This window comes from Uloborus diversus, unplaced genomic scaffold (assembly GCF_026930045.1).
Source record: "Uloborus diversus isolate 005 unplaced genomic scaffold, Udiv.v.3.1 scaffold_735, whole genome shotgun sequence".
Classification (NCBI taxonomy): domain Eukaryota; kingdom Metazoa; phylum Arthropoda; class Arachnida; order Araneae; family Uloboridae; genus Uloborus; species Uloborus diversus.
Window position 1 is genome coordinate 72,214 of NW_026558940.1, and position 22,425 is coordinate 94,638.

Here is a 22,425-nt window from a genome sequence, read left to right on the forward strand (position 1 = left end):
TTCAGTCGCTTCACATCCTTGATTTATGTCGTGATGAGTCCTAGAAAGGTCTTAAAAGTGCAAATAGTGTACCTGCCCTGTCATCATCAAATGCAAATACATTTGTTCATATATATATATATATATATATATATTTAATTCTTTTTTTTGCTATAACTAAATTATTTTTCTCATTCCATATTCTTATTTAGTAATATTTTTTTTAAAGTATCTTTTTGAAAAGCTCTCATTTTCTGAAATCTGGTTTTTTAAGTTTCAATAAAAAGCCCAAACAGCTGCTTTTTAAAATAAATATATAAATGAATTTTGTGAGATATATTTTTCGCCAATATTTCTTTAATTTTTTTTTTTTTTTTTTTCTGCATTTTCAGGACAAGGATCAAAAACTTGAGGCTCAGGTTTCGCAGTTGAAAACAAATTATGCAGAGTTGGAAGATGACAAAACACAGGCGGAAAATGCTTTAAAAGAACAGTTAAAGACTGTACAAAGCCAAAAGGATGCTGAAATAGAAAAGTTACAGAGTAAGATTACAAATTGATTAATGATTCTTATGGGATAAAAGTGCTTGTTTTGTTCGTCTCAAATTTCCATTGGATTTCTGTATTTTATGTGCCATATTCTAAAGATTTTAGTGAATATTCTTAGTTTTGGATCATTCTGTGTTCCGTCTCATGTAATCACAAAATTCAGTATCAAATTTCATGTATTTTATGTACGAGCTTTATAAGCTCCGAATATAGTTGATCTTGATTAATGACACATAATTGCAAACTTTTACATATAAGGAGTGAAATTTAAGCATTTTATATATTACTATGCTTCTAAGCCCCACCCTGATTTTTTATTCTTTTGAAATCCATTTACCGTCCCTTCTCTTTCATTTTTCACTACTGTGCTATTTTACTGCTTAGACATTAATAAATTTGTTTTGACAGTGATTTTCAAGCCTTCCTATATTTTATCTTCTGTTGAGAACTTTTGAAAACTTCTATCGAGTTGTATCCTTGTTAGTTGAAGCCAAAACCATTCACAAAATTTACCTGACTTATTACCAAGCTTCCGAAAGAAAAAGTCAATGAACTCTATTGTATTCTGTTAACAACTTTTCTGTTAATCATTGCAAAAATAGTAGTTATAATAAATGCAGGGATAATATCTTCTGCTAATTAGCCTCAATCATATAAAGAAAGGATTTCAGTTTTACATGAATCACTTTTATTTTTCCAAATTGATTTTTACCTTTAAAAAAATAATTTTTCATGTTTCAATTGGTTTTACTTCACAAATTTGTCTGTGATTCTGAGCTACATTTTGTATGATGAACTACCTCTGTTTTGGGTATTGGCTCGCACCTCTCAAGAAATTTTCCAAAATTGCCTTTCATACAAAAAGTTTGGAGACCCTGGCATAGAAAGTTCTGTGCTGTGGAAAATTGGCCATTGACAGGGGTGGCTGTTAAACAAGGATGGCCAGTTCGGGAGGTTTTACTGTATATGATTTTTTTATGTCGAGTTCCTATCACAAACAAATTTTAATAGTTTTAAGGCAGTGAAAATTAATAAGTGAAAAAAGCTAATTGGTGAACGATTCTTCAGCAATAAGCTTCAAAGAAGCTAAGTGCAGAAAGAGGATCATTAAAGCTTTTAAAATTGTTTTCCTGAAGAAATTATCATGGTATTTCTTTTAAGCTCAACTATTTTTGCTTTAGCTTATTCAGAATTTTTTTTACAGCTCACATTAGTGAACTTTTGAATGAAAAAGATAAGTTGGAGATGTCAAATAATGCATTTGTTTGGAAATTAGAACAACATGCAGTAAGTATTGATGTTTTGTAAAATACATTTTAGAATGTGATATTGCAGCCATTATGTATTCAGGGAGTCCGAAAAGTTCTTGACGCATTTGAAAAAATCATAGAAAAGCAGCTAATTGTCGTATGAATTTATATTTTGCACAAGAATACTTCACAGGTTCACAAATTTTTTATGACATCATAAAAAAAAGGGAAAAACACTTCCAAAGTGCATTTGAAGGTGGAGCTGTACTGTCACAGCTAGGCAAAGAAACATAATGTGCCATGTTAATCATTTTATTAATCAGAAAGCAATACCTTTCATTACTACAGTTGAATAGGTGCACCAATTGTTACTCAAACCACATCTAAACGGTACTCAAGTTCTTAGTTCTAGCCAGCATGGAGTGCGGAGCAGTTAAGCTTACTGAAGTCATTTCATTTTCAGATCTTCAATGCTAGCACTGTTACGCAATTTGACACAAATGAACACACACACAAAAAAAGAAAATAAGTGGGTGAAGCATTATTCACAAACTTCATGTTCATATCAACAATTTGTTGCTTTTCTATGAATTTTAAAATGTGTCAAAGACTTTTTGAACGTACTGTACATATTATGCTGTATTACCCTGCATTAGCCAGCATGCCGAAAATAAAACAGGTTGACCAGCCTGTCAGGAAATTCGAATTTTCCGGTATACCATATAATCCAGGGTTCTCTTTGCAATTAAAAAAAGTACAGCAGAACCTCAATTAACCGAGGTTGCTATTAACTGAGCTGATAATGACGACCATTTTTTTGCCATTGATCAGGCAGCTATTGACAGAAATTCGGGAGTTTTACAAAGAAAAGTAACAAACTTTTTTCTTTTAAATAATGTAAATTTCTTAAAATGATAAATTTGAAGTTTGAAAATAAAAATAATATTTTCTGGAAACTTGTGTTTTGTTAAATGCATCATTCGATTTTTAACTTGGCATTGTAAAAATATTTAATTGGCTTTTTAAAACTTACTACAAGTCATTTTCTTGTTTTAGTTAAAAACTTTAAAACATTGGTTTTTAATATTCATTTTCATCATTTAAAAATGGTCTGTGGTATGGTATTTCAAAAATTTGCGATCCTGATAAGCTTTTATACGAAATTTCTACTAACCAAGATTTCAGACATCTGAGGCACTAGTAGTCTCAATTACCTCCGGTAATTTTAGGGTAATCGAGCTTCCACTGTAAATTTTCCAGCTCAGTTTCAGTCACAAAGCAAACTTCAATAAACTCTGTAGTTAGTAAATAGAAAAACCCAGTTTACTAAATCTGGCATTGGTTGATCTGCAATATATTCTACAATAGTACAACAGGGTAAGTCAGACGAAGAAGTTTCAATTGAATTAATTGTGAAAGTTTTTACGCTGTGCGACCTTTTAAGTAAAAAATGTAGGGATAGTTTACATACTCAATTAAAGGAACTTGTAGTGAATAGCACTTTCAGTTCAGATAATGTTTGTCGGTTCATAATTTGCATATGAGCTCATGGGAGCTGCACTTCTTTTCAATTCTATGTAAAGTTTAACTCTTTAGATATAATTTTGCCCATTTACATGCACAAATGAGATCTGAGGGCAATAGGACTCCTGTACTTCTTTTGCTAAAATTTAAGGGAGAAAACAAGTTTAGAAAGCTGAAATTTTAGTGTTTTTCATAAAAAATTTTTAACAGGGAAGAAATACTCAAAATACTTTTCAGGTCTTCCAAAATTGGGGTCTCATACTGTAGTATACTTTAAACTTATTATATATTTATCTGTCACTAGAATGAAACATTTTTTTTTAGGGGGAACCTAATCCCCATTTAATACTACTATCAACTTTTAATATACGCAGCATTTTCGTAGAACATAACCTCCGCCTAAAACATGGCTCTACTGTATATATCTAAGCAATAAAACTATTGGTTCATAAATTTTTGTGTTTGTTGTATGTACTGTGAAGCACCCTTTGTACGTTTTTAAGGGACTATACGAAAAAAGCATACTAATGAAAAAACGTATAATAGGTATAGGTTAATGTGTATCAGACTCCGTGGAGACCAATTTAAAAAACGTATAATTGATAAATGGTGCTTCACTGTGTTTGCTCTAATATTCTTGTAAGTTAATAATCTGCTTGAATTGTTGTTTAAGTTAGTAAAATTAATGACTTTTGTCAAACTACTTCATATTTTTAATAATTTTCAGTGTATGTTTACTATTTCATAATTTTAACAAGTGTCCAAAAACCAGTTATTTTTTTTCTATTAAATAAAAAACTGGTTTATATCTCAGTGTTACTTTACAATATTTTATTCTTAGCATTAACTTATAAAATTATAAGTAATTTAACTAAATTATAATATGTTGTTGGATCTTTCAAAATTGACTAAATTTTTGCCATTTTCGCTTCCTAAATATGGTTAAAGATTGCATTTTCTTCCTTGTTTACTATATTTTCAAAAAATAATGGAAGATTGCAGCAGCAATTTTTTTATCAGTTCTCAATTTAAAAACTTTTAAATAATTTATAAATATAATTCTGTAATCTTTCAGAAGATTTTATCCAAGGCAGTTGAGTGCAGTTGAGATATGATTGCTTTCACACTGAAAGATGTGCACTTAAAAATTTATTGAAACATTCATGCATAAATAGGCAAAAATTATAATTTTACATGAAGATTGTTTTTTGTGTATATTTTTAGTTTATGTCTGGTTTTTTTTCATTGACTTTGTAGAGTGAAAAAAATTTATGCCAGTTACAACAGCAACAAATACAAAATGAACTGAACACTTGTCAGGAATCATTGAAAACTCATAAAAATACACCTAACATCCTTGAGCCATCAAAAAAGGATGAAAAAAAGGTTGATGAAAAGAAGAACGCAGAAGAAAATGAAATTAAAATTGATGACAAAGCTGATCAAGGCCAGCTGCCTATTCAAGAGCCCATGGTAATTTTAATGTTTGTTAAGATCTAGTTAATAGTTCATTATTTCTGTATTTTATGTTTTCCTGTTTTGAATAAGATAATTTTGTTTATCTGAAAATTGTGTGTGACAATTTATTCATAAAGACTTCCAATTAAAGCAATTTTCATTTGAAATCAAGCTTTAAAAGCATCTATTTTCAACACCATACCATGCTAATTAATAGTGAAATCAGCAGATTTCTCTGAATTCAGCCAAAATGTTTTCTTTTTGAGCAATCACGAATGCTTATTGCTTTCATTTGACTGTTTTGATGTGCTATCATTTTATTTTCCCGCCAGCACCCTCCGCAGCATCATCGGCGACCGGCTCCTCACGATGCCCCCTGCTCTTCTAGCGAAAGCCATCTCCAGGTTGCGTTCATATCCTACACACACGCCCATACACACACACACACACACAAACACATACTTAAACATGCACACATACACACACGCATACATACGGACACCTACACATACACACACATAAACACACATACACACAACTACCCACATATTCTTGCATGCACACAGACACAAGCACATATGCCTACACACACATACACATACCCCGCCCCCCCCACACACAAACACTCATACACACAACTACCTACACACTCATGCCTGCACACAGACACAAACACACATGCCTACACACACATACACATACCCCCTGCACACAAACACACATACCCCACACACAAGCTCACACGCCTACAGACACACACACACTCGTGATTGCAAAAAACATAATTTGAATTCAAGATGTCAAAATTCAAATTAATTTTTTTGTTTTTGTTTTAATTTATTTATTTGCCACACATTTATTATTTACATTTAAGTTAGGATTGAAATGTGGTAGTGCATTGAACAAAATAATTAAATAAACCATTCTTTTGCGAGAAAATAGTTGGTAGTTTTTATAATATTACTTATCACAAGAAGTAAAAACAGGTAAACAATTAATGTAATTAGTACTGCTGCAATTTAATTAAGCATTAATTAAAAAAGTAAAATATTAGATGATTTAAAAGTTTTTTAAACTAATGCAGATTGAGTAAATGATTCAATCTTTTATTTCAATTTTAAAAAACTACGGCTTAATCCATTATTTGTCTGTTCTAATTATTTTATTTAAAAACTTAGCAATTGGAACCAGATTTTTAATTAAACCATTACCATATTCTTTGCTTTCCATGATAAGTTTTTTCTTTTTCCATAGTTATTCTATCTGCTAATATGTTTTGAACTATCAAGCAATAAAACATCAATATAATTATCTCTCATACCATTCATTTGAAGGGAGATGTTTTGAGTGGTTAAAATATTTTCTGTTTTTGTAGCTTGTTGCTCCAAAATTAGAACATTTCTTTTAATTGTAAAATGTCACATTTAATTCTGTTATCGTTCCCAAGACTTCAATAGTTTGCTTACAGTGCTTCTTGTTTACGAAATTTTTTTCTGAAAAATAGCAACTGTGTATTTATAATGTCATGACTCATATGTAACTAAAATGAGTTGCTTTTATCTAGGTTTAAAGTTTTTGTTTGTTTTTCTTTACCATTTTTTTGTTTGCTCAAAAAATATACAATTATGTTTAGCAGCAAAATAATATAAATTGTTACAAGCAGGGCCGTATCAGATAAGTTTAAAATGTGTTTTTCACTAGAATGGAAGGTTTGAATAACTTTAAACAGTGAAATGTGTTGAGCATTTAAGAATTTTTTCAAAAACCAATGCAAAAGATAATGAAAACATTAGGAAATGATGTGTCACATCACTGGTAAAAAATAAAAATTGATACATTTCATTTTGTGCATCAAAGCTCGCTCAAACAAAAATGTGAAGTAGCAGAATTTCTATTAAATGTACTTTGAATCAAACTTGAATCAACCCTGGTTTTCAGTGGCGCCGACTCCATGGGGCCTGAGGGGGCTCGAGCCCCCTCAAAAATATTTTTGAGGGGGCAGAGCCCCCCCCCAATAAATCAAGAAAATTATTAGTTATATTATGCTTTCTAAACTCATAAATTTATCTTTTATTTTCCTTGTTTGAAGATAGTTTACCTTGTAAAATACATTCAGTAATGAGTTAAAACAAATAATTATTATGGTAGTAAGCCGGTTAACTGAAAATGAGTGGTGTGAATAACGATGGTGTTACGGTGCTGCAAGCACACTAAGAATTTGTCCCAGTGCGCGAACTTACTGGTCAAGTCTCAAGTTTGTTGCCGGTGGGCAGCGCTCTCTTTTAAGTGTTGCTGATCTGGAAAAAATATATGAGGGTTTGATTTGTATATTAAATGGGAGGCGTGACAGTTTTGATTACTTCTGGGAATTGTGTTTAAAAGAAAAACCTTCACAAAATGATGATCCTTCCTTCCTCGGAATCGACGTATACCAAAGAAGTATGAAAACAACGAAGCCATCTCACCGCACACTTTCAAAATCCCAAAGCTCAGGGCAATACGTTGAGGTTTGTGAAAGGGTACAATCTTGCATTATTGGGCGGTTTACATCAACTGGACTCACATAGGTCATTGCAGTTGAACAGGAGTACTTGCTTTTATTTAACAAAGGTGAAACAAAATTTGAAAAATCAACTGAGTTTTTCAAAAATGACCTAGACATTGAGAGACTGCGTTTACACTTGAATATGTCAGCAGATATCACTAATGAAGAAAACAACGGGTCTTAAAAAAACATGCGTAAATTTAATTATCTTTTTACAATAATACAGTGCGTGTTTGTATTTATTTTTTCCTTTTTTCAAAGCCAAAAAATATGTGTCAGGCTTGTCGAGTTTTCGGGGTTCTAACGTTGATTACATGACTTTAAAATGCTTAAAAAAAACTTTGAAGCTCACCATTTTTGGTATCAAATTAAAAAAATTCCCGCGGCAAGACCCCCCCCCCCCCCCCACACACACACAATTTTTTTTTTTTTTTTTTAAGTCAGCATTTCTGGGAGTGTCCTTTCATGCAAGTCAAGTGCACTACCTTTTTCAATGCCTCGCTACGGCACTGTACGGCTCCCCAGAAAAGAACAAAAAATGCCTCTTTCTAAGACAAGTGACATAATCTAGTTGAACCAGTAAATTTGTACACCAATTTTTAGATTGTTTTACATCTAAAATGCCATGTCACATTTGTTTGTTTAAATTAAACACACCAGAAAGTATGTAAATTGGTATTTTCAAGGTACAAAAATCTGACCTTTATTTGGGGGGGGGGGGACCTCCGTGGGATTACATAACCCTCTAAACCCCGGTGACGTCTAGCCCCCTCAATAATTTTTGCAAGTCGGCGCCCCTGCTGGTTTTCAACATTAGTTTCAAAAAAACTTTATAATTATCTATCCTGCATCAACTCCCTCAATAATTGCATAAGTTGAGACACATAACCTAATGACTTTAAATTTCAGTTTCTTTTTTGCTTTGAATTGTAAGTTTGAAGAATAATTCAAAATTTGTTATGGAATTCAGAAAAATGACGATAAAATGATGCGTTGTGAAGAAATTACTGTGTAATGTTTAAGTTTGGAAAATAAGAGCTGGCTTCCAACTTTTTCGCCCAGCTTCTAGATTTTAGAGAATTTGTCAGCTCTTGACTATAAGCCCATTTCTCATAATTCCTCACTCCCATTTGACCTCATTTTCCATCCTTAGTTCACAATTTATTTTTTCTTCAGCAGGTTGAAGAGCAGAAAGAAAAAGAAAACAGAACATCTCTTCCCGTCAAGTCTGAAAAATCTAATGTTTTGGAGAAGCCAAATGTTCTCCCCGCCCATGCTGCTGCTGGTGATGGCGTTCTTCCGAAACCTCTCGATGAAAAAGACGAGGCAAATAAAGAGATTGATGCCGCTGTGGAACTAATGGACAAAGATGACAAAGCACCCAAGAAGGCACTCTCCGACCAAGCTGAAGAAAAAGATCTTCAAAACAAAATTGAAGCTTTGAATGATGAAACAAAATTGTCCCACGACACATTGGACACTGGACTGAAAAAGGACAATGCTTTGGCAAGGGACTTGGAGAACCATCCTCAAGTTTTGCCTCCAAATAACTTTGCTGACAATGCAATTGATAAAGATGACCATGCTGCTGAAAGAGGAGAATATGGTCCACAGGTAGAACTATAGACTTTTTACAATGTATTATTGTGTATGGGTGAGAATTTTTTAATAACATTACAATTGCTTCCTAAATGTTAAAAAAGTTTATATACATAAAATCATAGGTTTAACACTGTATTTGATTAAAAATCAGCTTCTAAAACTTTTTTCTAACTTATTTTAGAAGCATTAAATATATCTGTTCTTACAAGATTTATAAACAAATAACTGCCTTTAATAACAGTATTACTTCTTTTAGTTCACCAAACCAAATGAACCCTTGCTCTAATGTTACCGAAATATTCTCTTTTTTTTTGGGGGGGGGGGGTTAACAGACCAAAAATGTAAGTACAGAGTGGTCCAGAAGTAGATGTACCCCTTTTTATTTTAAAAATTGTGAGTTATGGTTGACTGTTTGTAAAATACAGTTAGTTGGAAGTCTTAAGAGTCATGAATATCAGTAAAACACAGCTGAATTCTGAGCCATGTTCCTACAGATATTTTGTGAGCATCAGGGATTCAGAGATATTTTACTGCAAAATATCTATGAGAATATTGTGCAGAATTCAACTGTGTTACTCGATGGTCTCAGGGCTCGATTAATAAATCAGAGGGCCCTATGCCAAAAATCTTTTTGTGGCCCCTATGTAGTCAATCCTTCCAATTTCAGCTATTGCATGAAAGTAATTTCAGTCAGCCCTAGCCACGACCTAGTTGGCCTATTCAGTAATCAGGCCCTGCGCGGATGGTGTTTTATTGATGTTTATGGGGTACTTACGTAACTGTGTATAACAAACATTCAACCATAACTAACCATGTTGAAAATAAAATAGGCTTACCCCCGCTTCTGGATCACTCTGTATATTTCCTACACAAAATGGCAATATGGCTTAAAATCGAAAGCTCTGCACAGGTTAACATACAAAACCTCTTTTTGCTGTGCCCCAAAACCGTTACATTTGCTTGGTATTGAATTTGAAGGAAATATACACGTTAGATATTGCATCTTAAAGCAATAAACCAATGCCTCTATTATTTTTTTCATATGAGTTCTTATTCTCACCTGGCCAAAAAAGTTGTATTCCAAATATTTTTTCTGCCCCCCCCCCCCCCACCTCCTGCAATTTAAGATTTGGAATTTGATTGCAGATTGTTTGTCGTGATTATAATAAAAAAGTACCTCCCCTATCCCCCGTAATTTAAGATTTGAAATTTGATTGCAGATTTTTTGTCGTGATTATAATAGAAAAGTACATTTTTACAGTTATGTCTTTTAATTATATTATTAACGTTGGATAACATCACAATTCATTACTTAATTTATGCTTTCAGTATGCAGTCGGTGATGCAAAGCAACAAGTTGAAGTCCCAGACATGGGAAAAGAAAGCAAGTTGAAAAATGTTTTGCCTCTTCCTGCTCAAGCAAATAATGATCTTGCAGATGCTCAAATGCAAGACATGATGAATAAATCTCCCGGCGAAGTTAACAATCCAGATTCCTTGCACATGCCTCCTCATGATTTAGGCGCTATTGATAATAAGATACAGGATCTCAAGAATGGAGAATCATTTTTGCATAGGGGCGCAGATGCTCACCATGTAATGGATGATAAAAATTACGAAGAAGGTGAGAATTTCTTCCTTTTACTTGTTTACGGTGATCTTTGTTAAATGGAATTTGCACCAATTACAGGGCCGTAACCAGACTTTTGTTTCAGGGAGGGTTTACCAAACACATTTCTTGTGAAACCTATGTGTACAATAATATTTGATTTCATTCATATATTATTTTTTGCTAAAATAGGTTATTTAAATAAGGGGGTGCTGCTTCAAGGACATCAGTATGAGCAAATATAAAAACTGATGTATCTATCAAATGAAGAAAAAAAAAATCTGAGAACATTGCTTAACTTCACTCCTGTTAAAGTGTTATGTCTTTTTAGTAACTCAAAAGATAAGTATCCAATCAAGCATTATTCTAAGAATTGTATACACACAATTCAATGAAATACTTCTTAAATTTAAATATTTTTTTCATTTATAAAATATGTTAAATATAGAGTTTGGCACTTTCATATTTAAAGACTTTGATGTTTTTGTTAGCGGTAGGTGTTCAGAATATGAAGAAAAATGGTGTATTGTTTCATAAGAAATGGTGACCCCAATAACTACAATAAAAATAAATGCTGCTGACAAAGCACTTAGTTTGTTCAATTCTTCAGTCATATAATTTCAGTTTTTAAATGAAATTTTAAGAATGTAAGTAAATAAATAAAAAAATAATTTTAGTAATAGTTTTTTTCAGTAAAAACAGTATAGTGAAAAGTATTATTTGGAATTGTTTTCAGAAGGGCTTTAAACAATAAAAACCCATCCTTTGAATATGGCCATGACCAAATATGACATTGAAAAAAAAATCAGTCATAGACTTTCTGCCCAAGTCATTTGTTCTATGTTATTTAATCAACATACCTTTGTGTTGCCAATTGCTTAGTCATTTTGTATCGTTTATTCATTTATTTGAAATTACTTTTGCTCATGATACTCAACTTGAAATGGGGTCGTTTAGAAAATTTTAAAAGTATTTTTTTTCTGAAAGAGTATGCTTAAAAACATATTTTTTAAATAATTTCTTTAAGTTTAATATTTTTAAAAAATTACTTAAATCCATGCTCTTTCATCGTTTAACTCTTCTGCCAATGACATCACAAATGATGAAATGCCATTCAGTGTTGCCATTCACGGTCCAAAATATTTAATTCGCATCTTTACTCACGTGTATTGGCAACGATATGGTTGATAGCAAGAGTAGAGCGCAATTGTAATTCGCTTCTTGATTATCATAACATAGAAATGCGGTAGAAAGATGTGCCATAGTGCATCATTTGTGACGACATCAAGACTATGCTTTGTTTGAAGAATCGGACATTTTAAAAATTTAATTAATGAAAATATTTTCTGAGTCCATGATATTTTTTTTACTTATTCTATAAATTTCAGTGACAAAAAGTACTACTTTTGACCTGAAGGAAACAACCCCATTACTCTCAATACAAGATCATCAGCTTGCATGATTCTCAGGATCTGAACAAAATCAGACAATAATATTTTTTTAAGTTAGAAACAAGCTATATAATGGTACATTGTAATAGACTGCTTTCCATGCCTCCAATTATTAAATTGATATTAATATTTTAAAAAACAAATTATTTCAAGTTATCATTTTTTGCTGAATTACCTCTGTTAAGTTTAATTTATACACTTTCATTTAATAATTCAATTATTTATTTATTTGTTTACTCTTTATTCCCTCATTTATTATTTCTCATATATTAACTAATTGATGTATTCATTGATTTTTTAAAATTTTCATTTTATTTTCGTTTGTTCATTCTTTCTCTTATTTACTTAATCATTTGATAAAAAATATTTTTAGTAATTGAATATGAAATGTTTCATAAGAAAAACTCATTTTTCAACTTACCCTATAAAAAAAGAAGTGAAAAATTTCCACTTTTTTTTTTTTAAAGCACAATTTTGCTGCAAAAAATTTAAAAATTATGTCTCAATGAAAGTTTTATTTTTAAATACATTGTTTTTTTATATGTACTGTAGTTTTCAAAACAAATTTTCAACTCTTTCATTTTGAAATAGATTAGTTATTTTAGCCATTTCACTTTAACCCCCATTCTCTTATCTATAATCCATATAGATAGTATTTCCTTTTGTACAATATAAACAGTTTGACAATATTTGCAGCTGAGGGATTAATATTTTTTATTTTCTTTAGAATAGATTTTTAGTATCCATGATGTGATTACTTTTTCTTTGTGCAAAGTATCTAGAAAATAGTAATAAATTTGTGAAAATGTTTAAATTTTTTTAAATTTATTTGTTTTGAGGACTTTTGCCCATTTTAAAAAAAATATTAATTTGTGTGTTGTGTGTGTATTTTCTTTCTTTTCTTTTTTCTCCTTCTTTTAAGACCATCAAACAAAAAAAATAATGCTAGAAATTGAACAAAATTCAGTACACACTTGGACCCATATAGGATTTAGTGTTATTTAGCCATTTTAATTTTTCGGGCTCACAATGCACTTTTCATAGCTGCCAAGTGCTCCGTTTTTCCCGGAGTTTCTCCGATTTTTATTGCGTACTCCGAAAATCCGATTTTTTCCAAAAAAACTCCGTTTTTTTGACTTTGCTTGTACACTTTTCGATTTTTGAGGAAAAAGAAGAAATTTCCCTATTCTCGAAGGCAGGAATTGTGCGCAAACTCAACAAAAGAGAAGACAATTTGATGCTTTGGAAGCTTAGTGTCAGGATAAACACTGAGGGGGAGCGCCGATTGGAGATCGTCGTTTTTTCATCGAGCATTTCAGCTACGTGTAAAACGTAGCCGCCATGTTTGGTCATTCACAAGATGGAAGTTAGCAGACGATACTTAAGCGCCTTCGTTTTCAAAGACAAAGTAGAATTGGGTGTTTCTTTTAACTGCAAACTAATGAAAATAAGCAAAATGTGCTGCAAAATGTTTTTTTTTTTTTGGTTATTTTAAATAATTTTATTGAGAAATATGAAAACAGTTATACCATTTAAAATTTCATTTTATCCTTATTGCTTTGGACACGAATGTGCTAAAAATTCGCAATTAAATTGTAGTTTCATGGGGATTTTTTATTTTTGAATTATTTTCATGCTATAAATTCAAAATTTTATATCTGAATTTTTGACTTAGTCGCCATATTTGGTCATTTGCGAGATTTTAGTACACAAGACTCTTAAGTGGCCAAGTTTTCATAATTGGAATTAGTTGTTTATTGGAATGCAAACTATTGAAAATAATGCAAAATAGGCTTTTTTTTCGGAAAATTCAAAATTTTTTTCTTGAAAAATGCAAAATTTTTTCTTCAGAATATTATTCTATCCTCATTGGGGTTTAGACTCTAATGTGCTAAAAACTCGCTATTTCGTCTAAATTTTAGTTTTTTTAAGGCTCATTAATTATTTATAATTACTTTTAATGCAACAAACTCAAAAATCTATTGTCTTGACTTTTTCGCGTTGTTGCCATGTTTTGTCATTTGCAACATGAAGTAGACAAGACTATTAATAGCCTAAGTTCCCGAAAACAGAATTAGTTGTTTGTCTCAATACAAACTATTAAAAATAACAGAAGGCAAAAAGTTATGTTTTTTTTTAAATAATTTTCTTGAAGGGGAAATTTTATCTATTTGATCCTTAGTGCCTTGTAGGCTTTGCTATAAACTGAAACTATTTCATCTTATTTAAGGTTCCTGCTAACTTCTCATTCATTCATTTATTTTTTATTTTTTTAAATAAATCAGAAACCTATTTTAACTTAAATTTTCCATGTGCAAAAAAAAGTATTTAATATCTCTCTTTAAATCCTATTCATCTATTTTTTTTTTTTTTTTTTTTTTTTAAGGGAAGTTGTAAAAATTGCCTCCCCCACTCCAGTTTATATTTCAAAACTTAATGACATTGGTGGCCACTAAGTTTTTGGAGTCGAGTGCCACTGGCCACTTTCAAAATTTCAGAGTCTTGACCTTTACTATGAAGTTGCTTTACTTCCAAGTATAAGAAATAATTGTTTTTTTTTTAAATCTTCAATATGTTCTTATGCATGTAGGATATGTATAAAAGCATATTTTTTAAAAAGGATTGCAGTTTTATTAAATCAAACAGTAATCATGTTTTTTTTAAACTTTTCAATATGTATCTATGTAATGTTGCTTTTTTAATGTAAAATAATTTTGTTTTAAACTTGGTTGTAGTTTTGTTGAAAATCTAACATGAAAATTTAGAAAAGCATTTTATAAGTGCTTAGAATTTATGGAAACTTATGGTACAGAAGGAAGGTTTAGCGCAGCCCACGATTTCATGCTCCTATTTTAGCCCTCAGTGCTCCTATTTTTTCCCTTAAGTGCTCCTATTTTTTGTATCTTGAGGTTGGCAGCTATGACTTTTTCTTTAGTGTACAGTCGACTCCCGCTACAACGCGATCTGACTCACGCAAAATGGCTGTAACGCAATTTTTTCACCAGTAATGAATTTTAGACATAACGTGAATTCTTCACCTGCAACACGAAAAGTTTCGGGAGGGAATCGCGGTGTGTAAGTATCGGCTATGTTATTGGCTACTAATTTTTTTTTTCGTGAATGGACCTTCATCCCTTTAGCATCACTGAGAGCGGAAGTTCCCACACCGTACTAGTCTGATGCATCGCTCAAATAACTACTCATTTTCCTTTTTGTTTTATCAATCTAAATGTGAAATTTGTTGAAAGATAATGACACCTAAGAGCGCTGTATCATCTTGTGAAGATATAAAGAAAAAGAGGAAGTTCATGACAATTAAAGAAAAGCTAAAGATTAAGCACTTTAACGACCATAAAATGCGTCAAAGGTAGCACAACAATTAAGTATGAGTGAATCTTCCATATGTGAAATTAAAAGTCAGGAAAAGGAAATCCGTAAAAATTCACTGATTAGTATCTAAGGGAAATGCAAAAATTAGAAAAATGGAAGTTGCTCTTGTATTGTGAATTTAAAAAACCAGAAAGAGGGGTGTTGCCATAGATGAAAACGTTATGAAAGAACTGGTATGTAATAAATAAGTAAATATAAAATAAATAAGTAGTAAATAATATATAAGAATAACGGTTTGGGCCACACAGCATAAATCATCTTCCACTTCACTTTTTTAACTTACAGATATCATTACTGGATCTACTGTACATTAAAACTATAATGCATTTGTTTTTCTTATGTACCTTACTGGTTTATTTTATGTCTTTCTTTCCCATTGATCATTGATTTTGTGCATTGTAGCAGTATTTCATGTTGAATAATGTTTTTTTTTTTTTAATTTAAAATACACATAAAAATTATTTTTTTTTTATGTAAGAAACAGTAATGTATATAGTTAAGAAATGGTTTTAACAGTTTGAGGTGGTGTTTACAAGTGTCTGAAATAATTGGGTATGTTTATAAAACTTTTTACACATACCCTTTTCCACAACGTGAAATTTTGACTTTAACGAGGGGTCTTGGAAAGCATCCCTCGCTTAATTTGGGACTCGGTTGTACTTAAAGTATGTATATTTTCCTGCACTTTTTAAAAGTGTGACAATATTGAGTTATATCAGTAATTTTTGCAAATACTAAAATAAATTGCTTGCTGCACCTCTGAACAGCTGCCAGTGATTCTTGGACCTGTAAGTTTGCCATTGCTCCTAAGTTTCGTTTCTATGTAATGGAACATAACTGGGTGCTTTCCCTGCATTAACACTATACTAGTAAAGAAACAACTTTTACAGAATTTTTGCATCGTTTTCTTTTATGTCCTTGGTAATGAAAAAAGGTATTGAAAACAGGAAATTTTTCGAATAATGGCAAATTTTCAAGGTATACTGAACACATTTTGAATTTTGAAAAAGGTTTCTGTTTGTATGTATTTTCATTTGGGGATGAACATATTTTTGTTGACCTTGAAACTTAAAAAGTAATGCTTGTGATGAACGATGTTTGTTATACTAGTTGATCTGTACAGAAACTGGTAGTTTAGTTTTTGGTGCAAATCATTCCAAATGATGTTACACTGAAACTTTCTTCTATGTTAGGTATGACTGCTATGTCCAAAAAATAGTGTAACTGTTTAAGCAAAAAAGGTATATAGATAAACTCGGTAGAAAATAGGGCTGATTTGTTTTTGACACCTGTTGCTCAAAACAGGGTAACAAAAAGGAATGTTTTTCTCCTTTTGGGTGACTGCCATACATCTTAAAAGCAATGCAGTGATTCATACAAAACTTAGTGTCTGATTAGATCCAAATGGGAACTGTTAGCATTTACGTCTTGCTGCCACTCTCCATAGAGGTGGTTCGACGTTAACATTTTTCTTGTTGAAATTCATTTACCACTATCTAAAAAAATAGTTCAAGGATTGAAAGAATAATTGGTATGCAAATTAATCCCAATGGGAGATTATGTTTTGTTTCCAGTTGCTTCATGAGGGGTTTTGTAAAAAGAACATTTTGCGTTCTGAGTCTGACTGGTATATTTCCGAAAATGAACCAAAAATGTATAGAAATATATCTGTAGCTATGGAACCCATTCAGAATTGATATTAATTTGTTTTTGACATGAATTACTCCAGAAGTGACACACAATCATAAAATTTTATTCAGTAAGTATGATTATTGAAAAGTAATATTGAAAGCAGTAAAAAGGAATTGAACGAACAGTGGTACACTTAATCCACTTGACTTGGAACTGGTGCTGAGTGTCATTTGGCTCCTGGGTTACTCAAAAGGGTATGACGCAAGTTTCCTTCTATACTATGTATCCTGGTTGATACTGGTGCAGATTAATTTTAACTTTTTTTTTTGAAAGATCTAAAATAAAGTATCATGAGGAGCACAATATACTAGTCCTTTTAGTGTTTTCTGTTGAAAAGTTTCCTTTTTTTCCATTTTACAACTGTTTTTGGAACTTTCTGAAGTTGAGTTCAGTTTACCAAGTTAAAAAAAAAGTTGTTTTTTAAATAAAAGTATTGTAATTACCTTCTTTTCACTTCTTTTAACAGAAGATGATGACCGTGATAATGATGATGAACCACTAAATGTTGCTGCTGGTGGTGGTATGAAGAATATAAATGTTTTGCAAGACAATGATTTTGATGACCAAGTGAGTGCAATCAAGTTTATTCAATTGTTATTCAGTGATTACTGACAGCGGGCATTGTGTTTTATCTATATGCTGGAATTCTGTTTTTTTTTGCGTGTTATTACTGAAAATTTGTTATTTTTTATTAGGCTTTATTTCCTCATCTCCGCTTTTATTTTCCTAATTCCACATTTTTACCTACATTTTATCATTTGGCAATAATTAGTAATGTTCATCATGTAGATTTGTTAAAATGCAATTCTATAATTCTTGTACTTTAATAAAGTGTTTTATTTGCCATTTTTATACCTCTGATGCTTTCAATTTGAAAAGCGAGATTTTTTTACATTCAATGTGAAAGTAGAATTTTTCTTATTTTTAATGCTTACCAAGCTTTGTTAATAGGCAAGTAAATGAGATTTCTCCCTATTTTTATTTATTCAAAGTTTTTAAGCAAAATTCCGTGTTCTTTATGAATGTCAAAAATCTTTATGAATATCATTGCTTGGCTTCAGCAGTCCCCACCTCAAAAAATAAAGGAACAACCCTTAAAATGTGCAAAAGGCATCAAGTTATTGGAAAAACATTTATCCCCAAAATCAAGATGCAGTCTTAATATTTCAACTTATCAATATATATTGTATACATTAAATAAAGTTTTTATCCATGTTAACTTCAATAAATTTTTAAAAATATTGTTTGGGTCTGAGGGTGCCAAAAATGACCACTATTTCAAAAAAAAAAGTGACAACTTCTGAAATTTATAACGCCAGCCACTGGCAACCAAGGAATTTTCTCAGTTTTTCTTTTTTTAAGTCCGGGTTTGTATAATATTTGACGGTAATCACTTTCTGCTTTGAGGTTCAAAAAAAAAAAAAAAAACTGTGTTCCGAGTTTAGGTTTTTAGTTATGGATAAATGTTGGATATAGTATGTTAAATACTTATTTTACTTAGAATATCTTTTTTTTTTTTTTTGTGTAACTGAAATGTATTCTCATTTTTTTTTTCCTCCAGGAAAATCAAGACAATGCTGACAATGCTAAGGAAGTAGAGGGCGTTGTTGTAGCTCCTAAGTAAAGGTGAAAAAATGTCTTTCCCCCTTGGACCTTTGATGTTGTGACTGGTTATACATCACATTTCCAAAACTTTTGACTGAAGCATCAGCTTTGGTTTTATGCACACCTTTTCGAGTGCCTAGAAACTCTGTGTTGTTATGTGTGGAAAAAAACTATATAAAAGGAAAACTTTTGTCCTTGTATAAAAGATGTGTGTAAAGAATCTATCAAGGTTTTGTTCAAAAATGCTGTGTGGCATTTTTTTTTCTTTGTGAACAATCATGGCTGGGTATAGTATAAAAGGGTTTTGATGTGATTGAAAGTATTATCTTTTCATGCAACTATTTTATAAATTTCCTTTGGGCTATCAAAGGCAAATGGATAAATTTGCTTGTTTATGAAGTGTTCAGCTTATTTAACTCATTTCAATTGCTTTTCAGAACTTGTTGTTAGAAATATATGATCAAAAAATGAATAATGCTTCTAACAACTGGTGTAGAATATAGCTTGTTGAAAAGTTTTTGCCATTTTTTCTGTTCCTAAATAAAATTTTAATTTAAAATGTAGAATTTGTACAAAACTATTTCTCTAATTCATCAAAAGACGGTTTAAGAAATGTTATACATTAAAATCCAAATAATTTAAAATAGTGTTTTGATTTTGTAATGTTTTCTGTTTGTTCTTTTTTTTTAAAAACATTATCGGTATAAGTATTAGCCCAATAACTTGCCACTTTGAACTAATATTTTGCCGATGAAATTCTTTGAGTAAAAGTATGAACATGTTCTCATATTGTTTTGCAAAATATGTTTGCAATTAAGAAAACAACATTCAGGTGATTTCTAATGTTTTTGAAATTTATTTAAATTTTAGCACAACTTGTTTTTCTAACTCCTAATGGACAGTGCTATTATCCATCTGCTAATCATTTTACAACTAGGACTGAATTCTCATAACTTTTCACTCACGTAATTGCTACAGATTTTATGCAAAAAATCTGAAAGTTTAATTATGCTTAAACTTTGTTTAATTATGCTCAAATTTGTGTTTCCAAGATTATGTTATTTTTCAAACAATTAACATTATCTCAAGTAGGTTTCCTTTTAGGAACTATTAAAAAGGAGTAAATTTTGATGTTGAATATTCATCTAAAAGTTATAAGTTTTTAGAAAAATTAAAAATTAGCGACCAAATTTTAAATTAGAAAGTGTTTTTGTCATTTATATGGTATGTATTCATGAATGACTGTGTATTTTCTAGTCACTAATCTTGTAAAAGTAATATTTTTTTACTTATCATATAAATCAAAGAGTTTGCTAAAATGCATGTTACAACTTTTTTTCTGTTTTATACTTCTGGCTGACAAATTTCAAAATTATGACCTAACTTACAAGATACAGAACTAGTGTTGAAACAGAAACTCTGGATATTGACAAGTATCTTCATCCAATAGCCTGTAACTGATGTATAAAAGATTCAAATGGCTCATAAAATATGAATTGTGAGCAGAGTGATTACAAGGTTAAAAGCAAAAGAAATATTTTCTTTAAAAAATATCCATTTGTAGCTGTAGAAATATTTATTCAGCTGCTTCTATTAAAGGCATGTCCATGGGCATAGCCAGGATTCCTGTTTGAGAGGGGCAAGCACACTAAGGCAATGGTTTTTAGTTTGCTCTCTTTTCCCCCTCTAGGACTGGACCAGGGAAATAGCTTGAAATTAAAGCCACCCCCCCCCCCCCCCCAAAAAAAATGCTATTAATGGCCAGATAAAAGGGAAAACGCAGTTGCACCAGAAATTTTTTGAAATTCAAGTCCTAAAAACGTATTTTTAAATTATCTTTTGTGACATTAGGGACGAACATGAGGATAAGCCCCTCTTCTAGGGAGGGGCAGTTGTCCCTCCCTGCCCCCCCCTCTGGCTACACCCATGGGTATGTCTATTAAATAAAATTGTAAAATACTCTTTTGTGAGCCATTGGGTTAATAACTGTGCAATTTTTAAATTTCAATCAAAATTTTTGTTACTAACGGAGAAATTATTTTTTATATGTTTCAACTATAAATATTTTGTTTTGTAAATAATTTTATGAATTACATATTAATGTTTAGCTCTGTAATTAGTATTTAATGTTTAATATTAATTAGTTGTATCTATTTAGGTGTAAGATGGAAATGCATCAATAGAAAATTTTAACATATCAAAAACTTTTTGAATCTGACGCTTTCCTAGTATGATGTTTTATGCATATAATCTATTCATGTATTTTGAACAATTACTATTAATATTATTTTCTTTTATCAAATTGAGATGGAAAAAGTTATGATTGTATGTTGCTTTTACATGTTTATGATATGCAAAATGAAGTCCACATAGAATCTTATTTTCAAATCACTAGTAAGAGAAAGGTGCAGCCTTTATACATCCGGTTGTAAATGCATTAAAATATTGTCAAAATATTTAAATGTTGTACTCTTCGGCATGTGGTTTATTTTGCAAAAGTTGCATTTAAACTTTTAGTTACATTTTATGACGAAGCCTTTTCTATGACAAAATCAAACAAATGATGCCATTTAAAGGTTCAAACAAAAACATCATTTTTAAATTTTTTATGAAATACATTTTAAAATTAAATATTATTAATTAATTTATTAAAACCTTGTGCATCAGTTTTCCACGTATAATGGAGTGATGTGGTATATGGTATGAGAAAATTCTTATGACTTTAATGCTTTTCCACTTCTTTTGCAGAATTGAACAGGAGGAGGGTGGGAGTTGCTTGGAGTACGTAATGTATGTTTCTGTAATTAGTGGTATCAAAATAATATGTGGACTTAACTTAGCACTTGCATATTCTAATTTAAAATGCCTCAGAGACAATCACTTATATAATTTTAATTATTCAATCTGTTTAATGTAACATCATTATGTAATTGAATCAGTTGTACCAAAATTGACATTGAAACCATCTGCATGTGTAAATGCTGTTTTATGATCAAATCTTGTTTCTGTGTGTACTTCAAAGAACACTTTCATTAAAAAGTTATTTTTACAAAACCAACTTTTTGTTCTTTAAATGTAACGTTAGTGTGTGCAGTTAGCTGTGTTTCAAGGTTAATGTTTTGAGAAGTATTTTTGTAACTCTTGTTGTCCTCGGCTTTCTTTTGCCTGAATGAGAAGCATTGTTAAAATCTGAAATAAATAATGGAAGTATTTGCAACCCTCTGCTAAGTGAATGATTATTGTTCACCAATTGCCCTTACATTAAAATCTCCAATTAACTATGCCAGTGGCATACCTAGCATGGGTGACACCCATTGCGGTAATTTTTGGTGTCACCCCCCCCTCCCCCCCAATAAACACAAAAAAAAAAAAAAAAATGTAAACGTGAAATTCTTCAGAAACAACTTTATTTGTGTTATAACAAAATTTTTAGTGGGCTAATGTACAAAAAAAAGTAAATAAATAAATAAAAATGGAGGGTTTGGGGGGTTACCCCCAGAAAATTTTTAAATTTGTAGTCTTGAAAATGCATTTTAGCTTCATATTTTTTCAAAACCTGCAATTCCACATAAGGTGTCACCCCCTAGACAGGTGATACCCGGGCGGACCACCCCTGCCACCCCACCCCCCCCATGCCCCGTAGTGACACCACTGACTATGCCAATATACCTTTAATTGGTATGCAATATCTTTTTTTCTCCTTTCTTTGATATCGTATTGTTGGTAGGTTTGGGATTAGTATTTACCATTCAAACATTGTATGGATACCAA

General features: G+C 31.2%; 1 protein-coding gene across 2 annotated transcripts in view; it reads left to right on the forward strand.

Annotated features, from left to right (window-relative positions):
* The window catches only part of LOC129233795 (Golgi integral membrane protein 4-like), a 29,097-nt gene extending 7,066 nt beyond the window's left edge, over window positions 1–22,031 (forward strand). Inside the window, exons 6-12 of one of the 2 annotated variants that reach the window (XM_054867770.1) lie at window positions 372–522; window positions 1,733–1,815; window positions 4,560–4,775; window positions 8,482–8,919; window positions 10,237–10,531; window positions 17,516–17,616; window positions 18,611–22,031. In XM_054867770.1, the coding sequence (XP_054723745.1) occupies window positions 372–522; window positions 1,733–1,815; window positions 4,560–4,775; window positions 8,482–8,919; window positions 10,237–10,531; window positions 17,516–17,616; window positions 18,611–18,673 (1,347 nt within the window). In that variant the 3' untranslated portion in view covers window positions 18,674–22,031. The remainder of the gene's footprint in view (window positions 1–371; window positions 523–1,732; window positions 1,816–4,559; window positions 4,776–8,481; window positions 8,920–10,236; window positions 10,532–17,515; window positions 17,617–18,610) is intronic. The other variant, XM_054867771.1, reaches the window with a different exon arrangement.
* The last annotated feature ends 394 nt before the right edge of the window (window positions 22,032–22,425 follow it).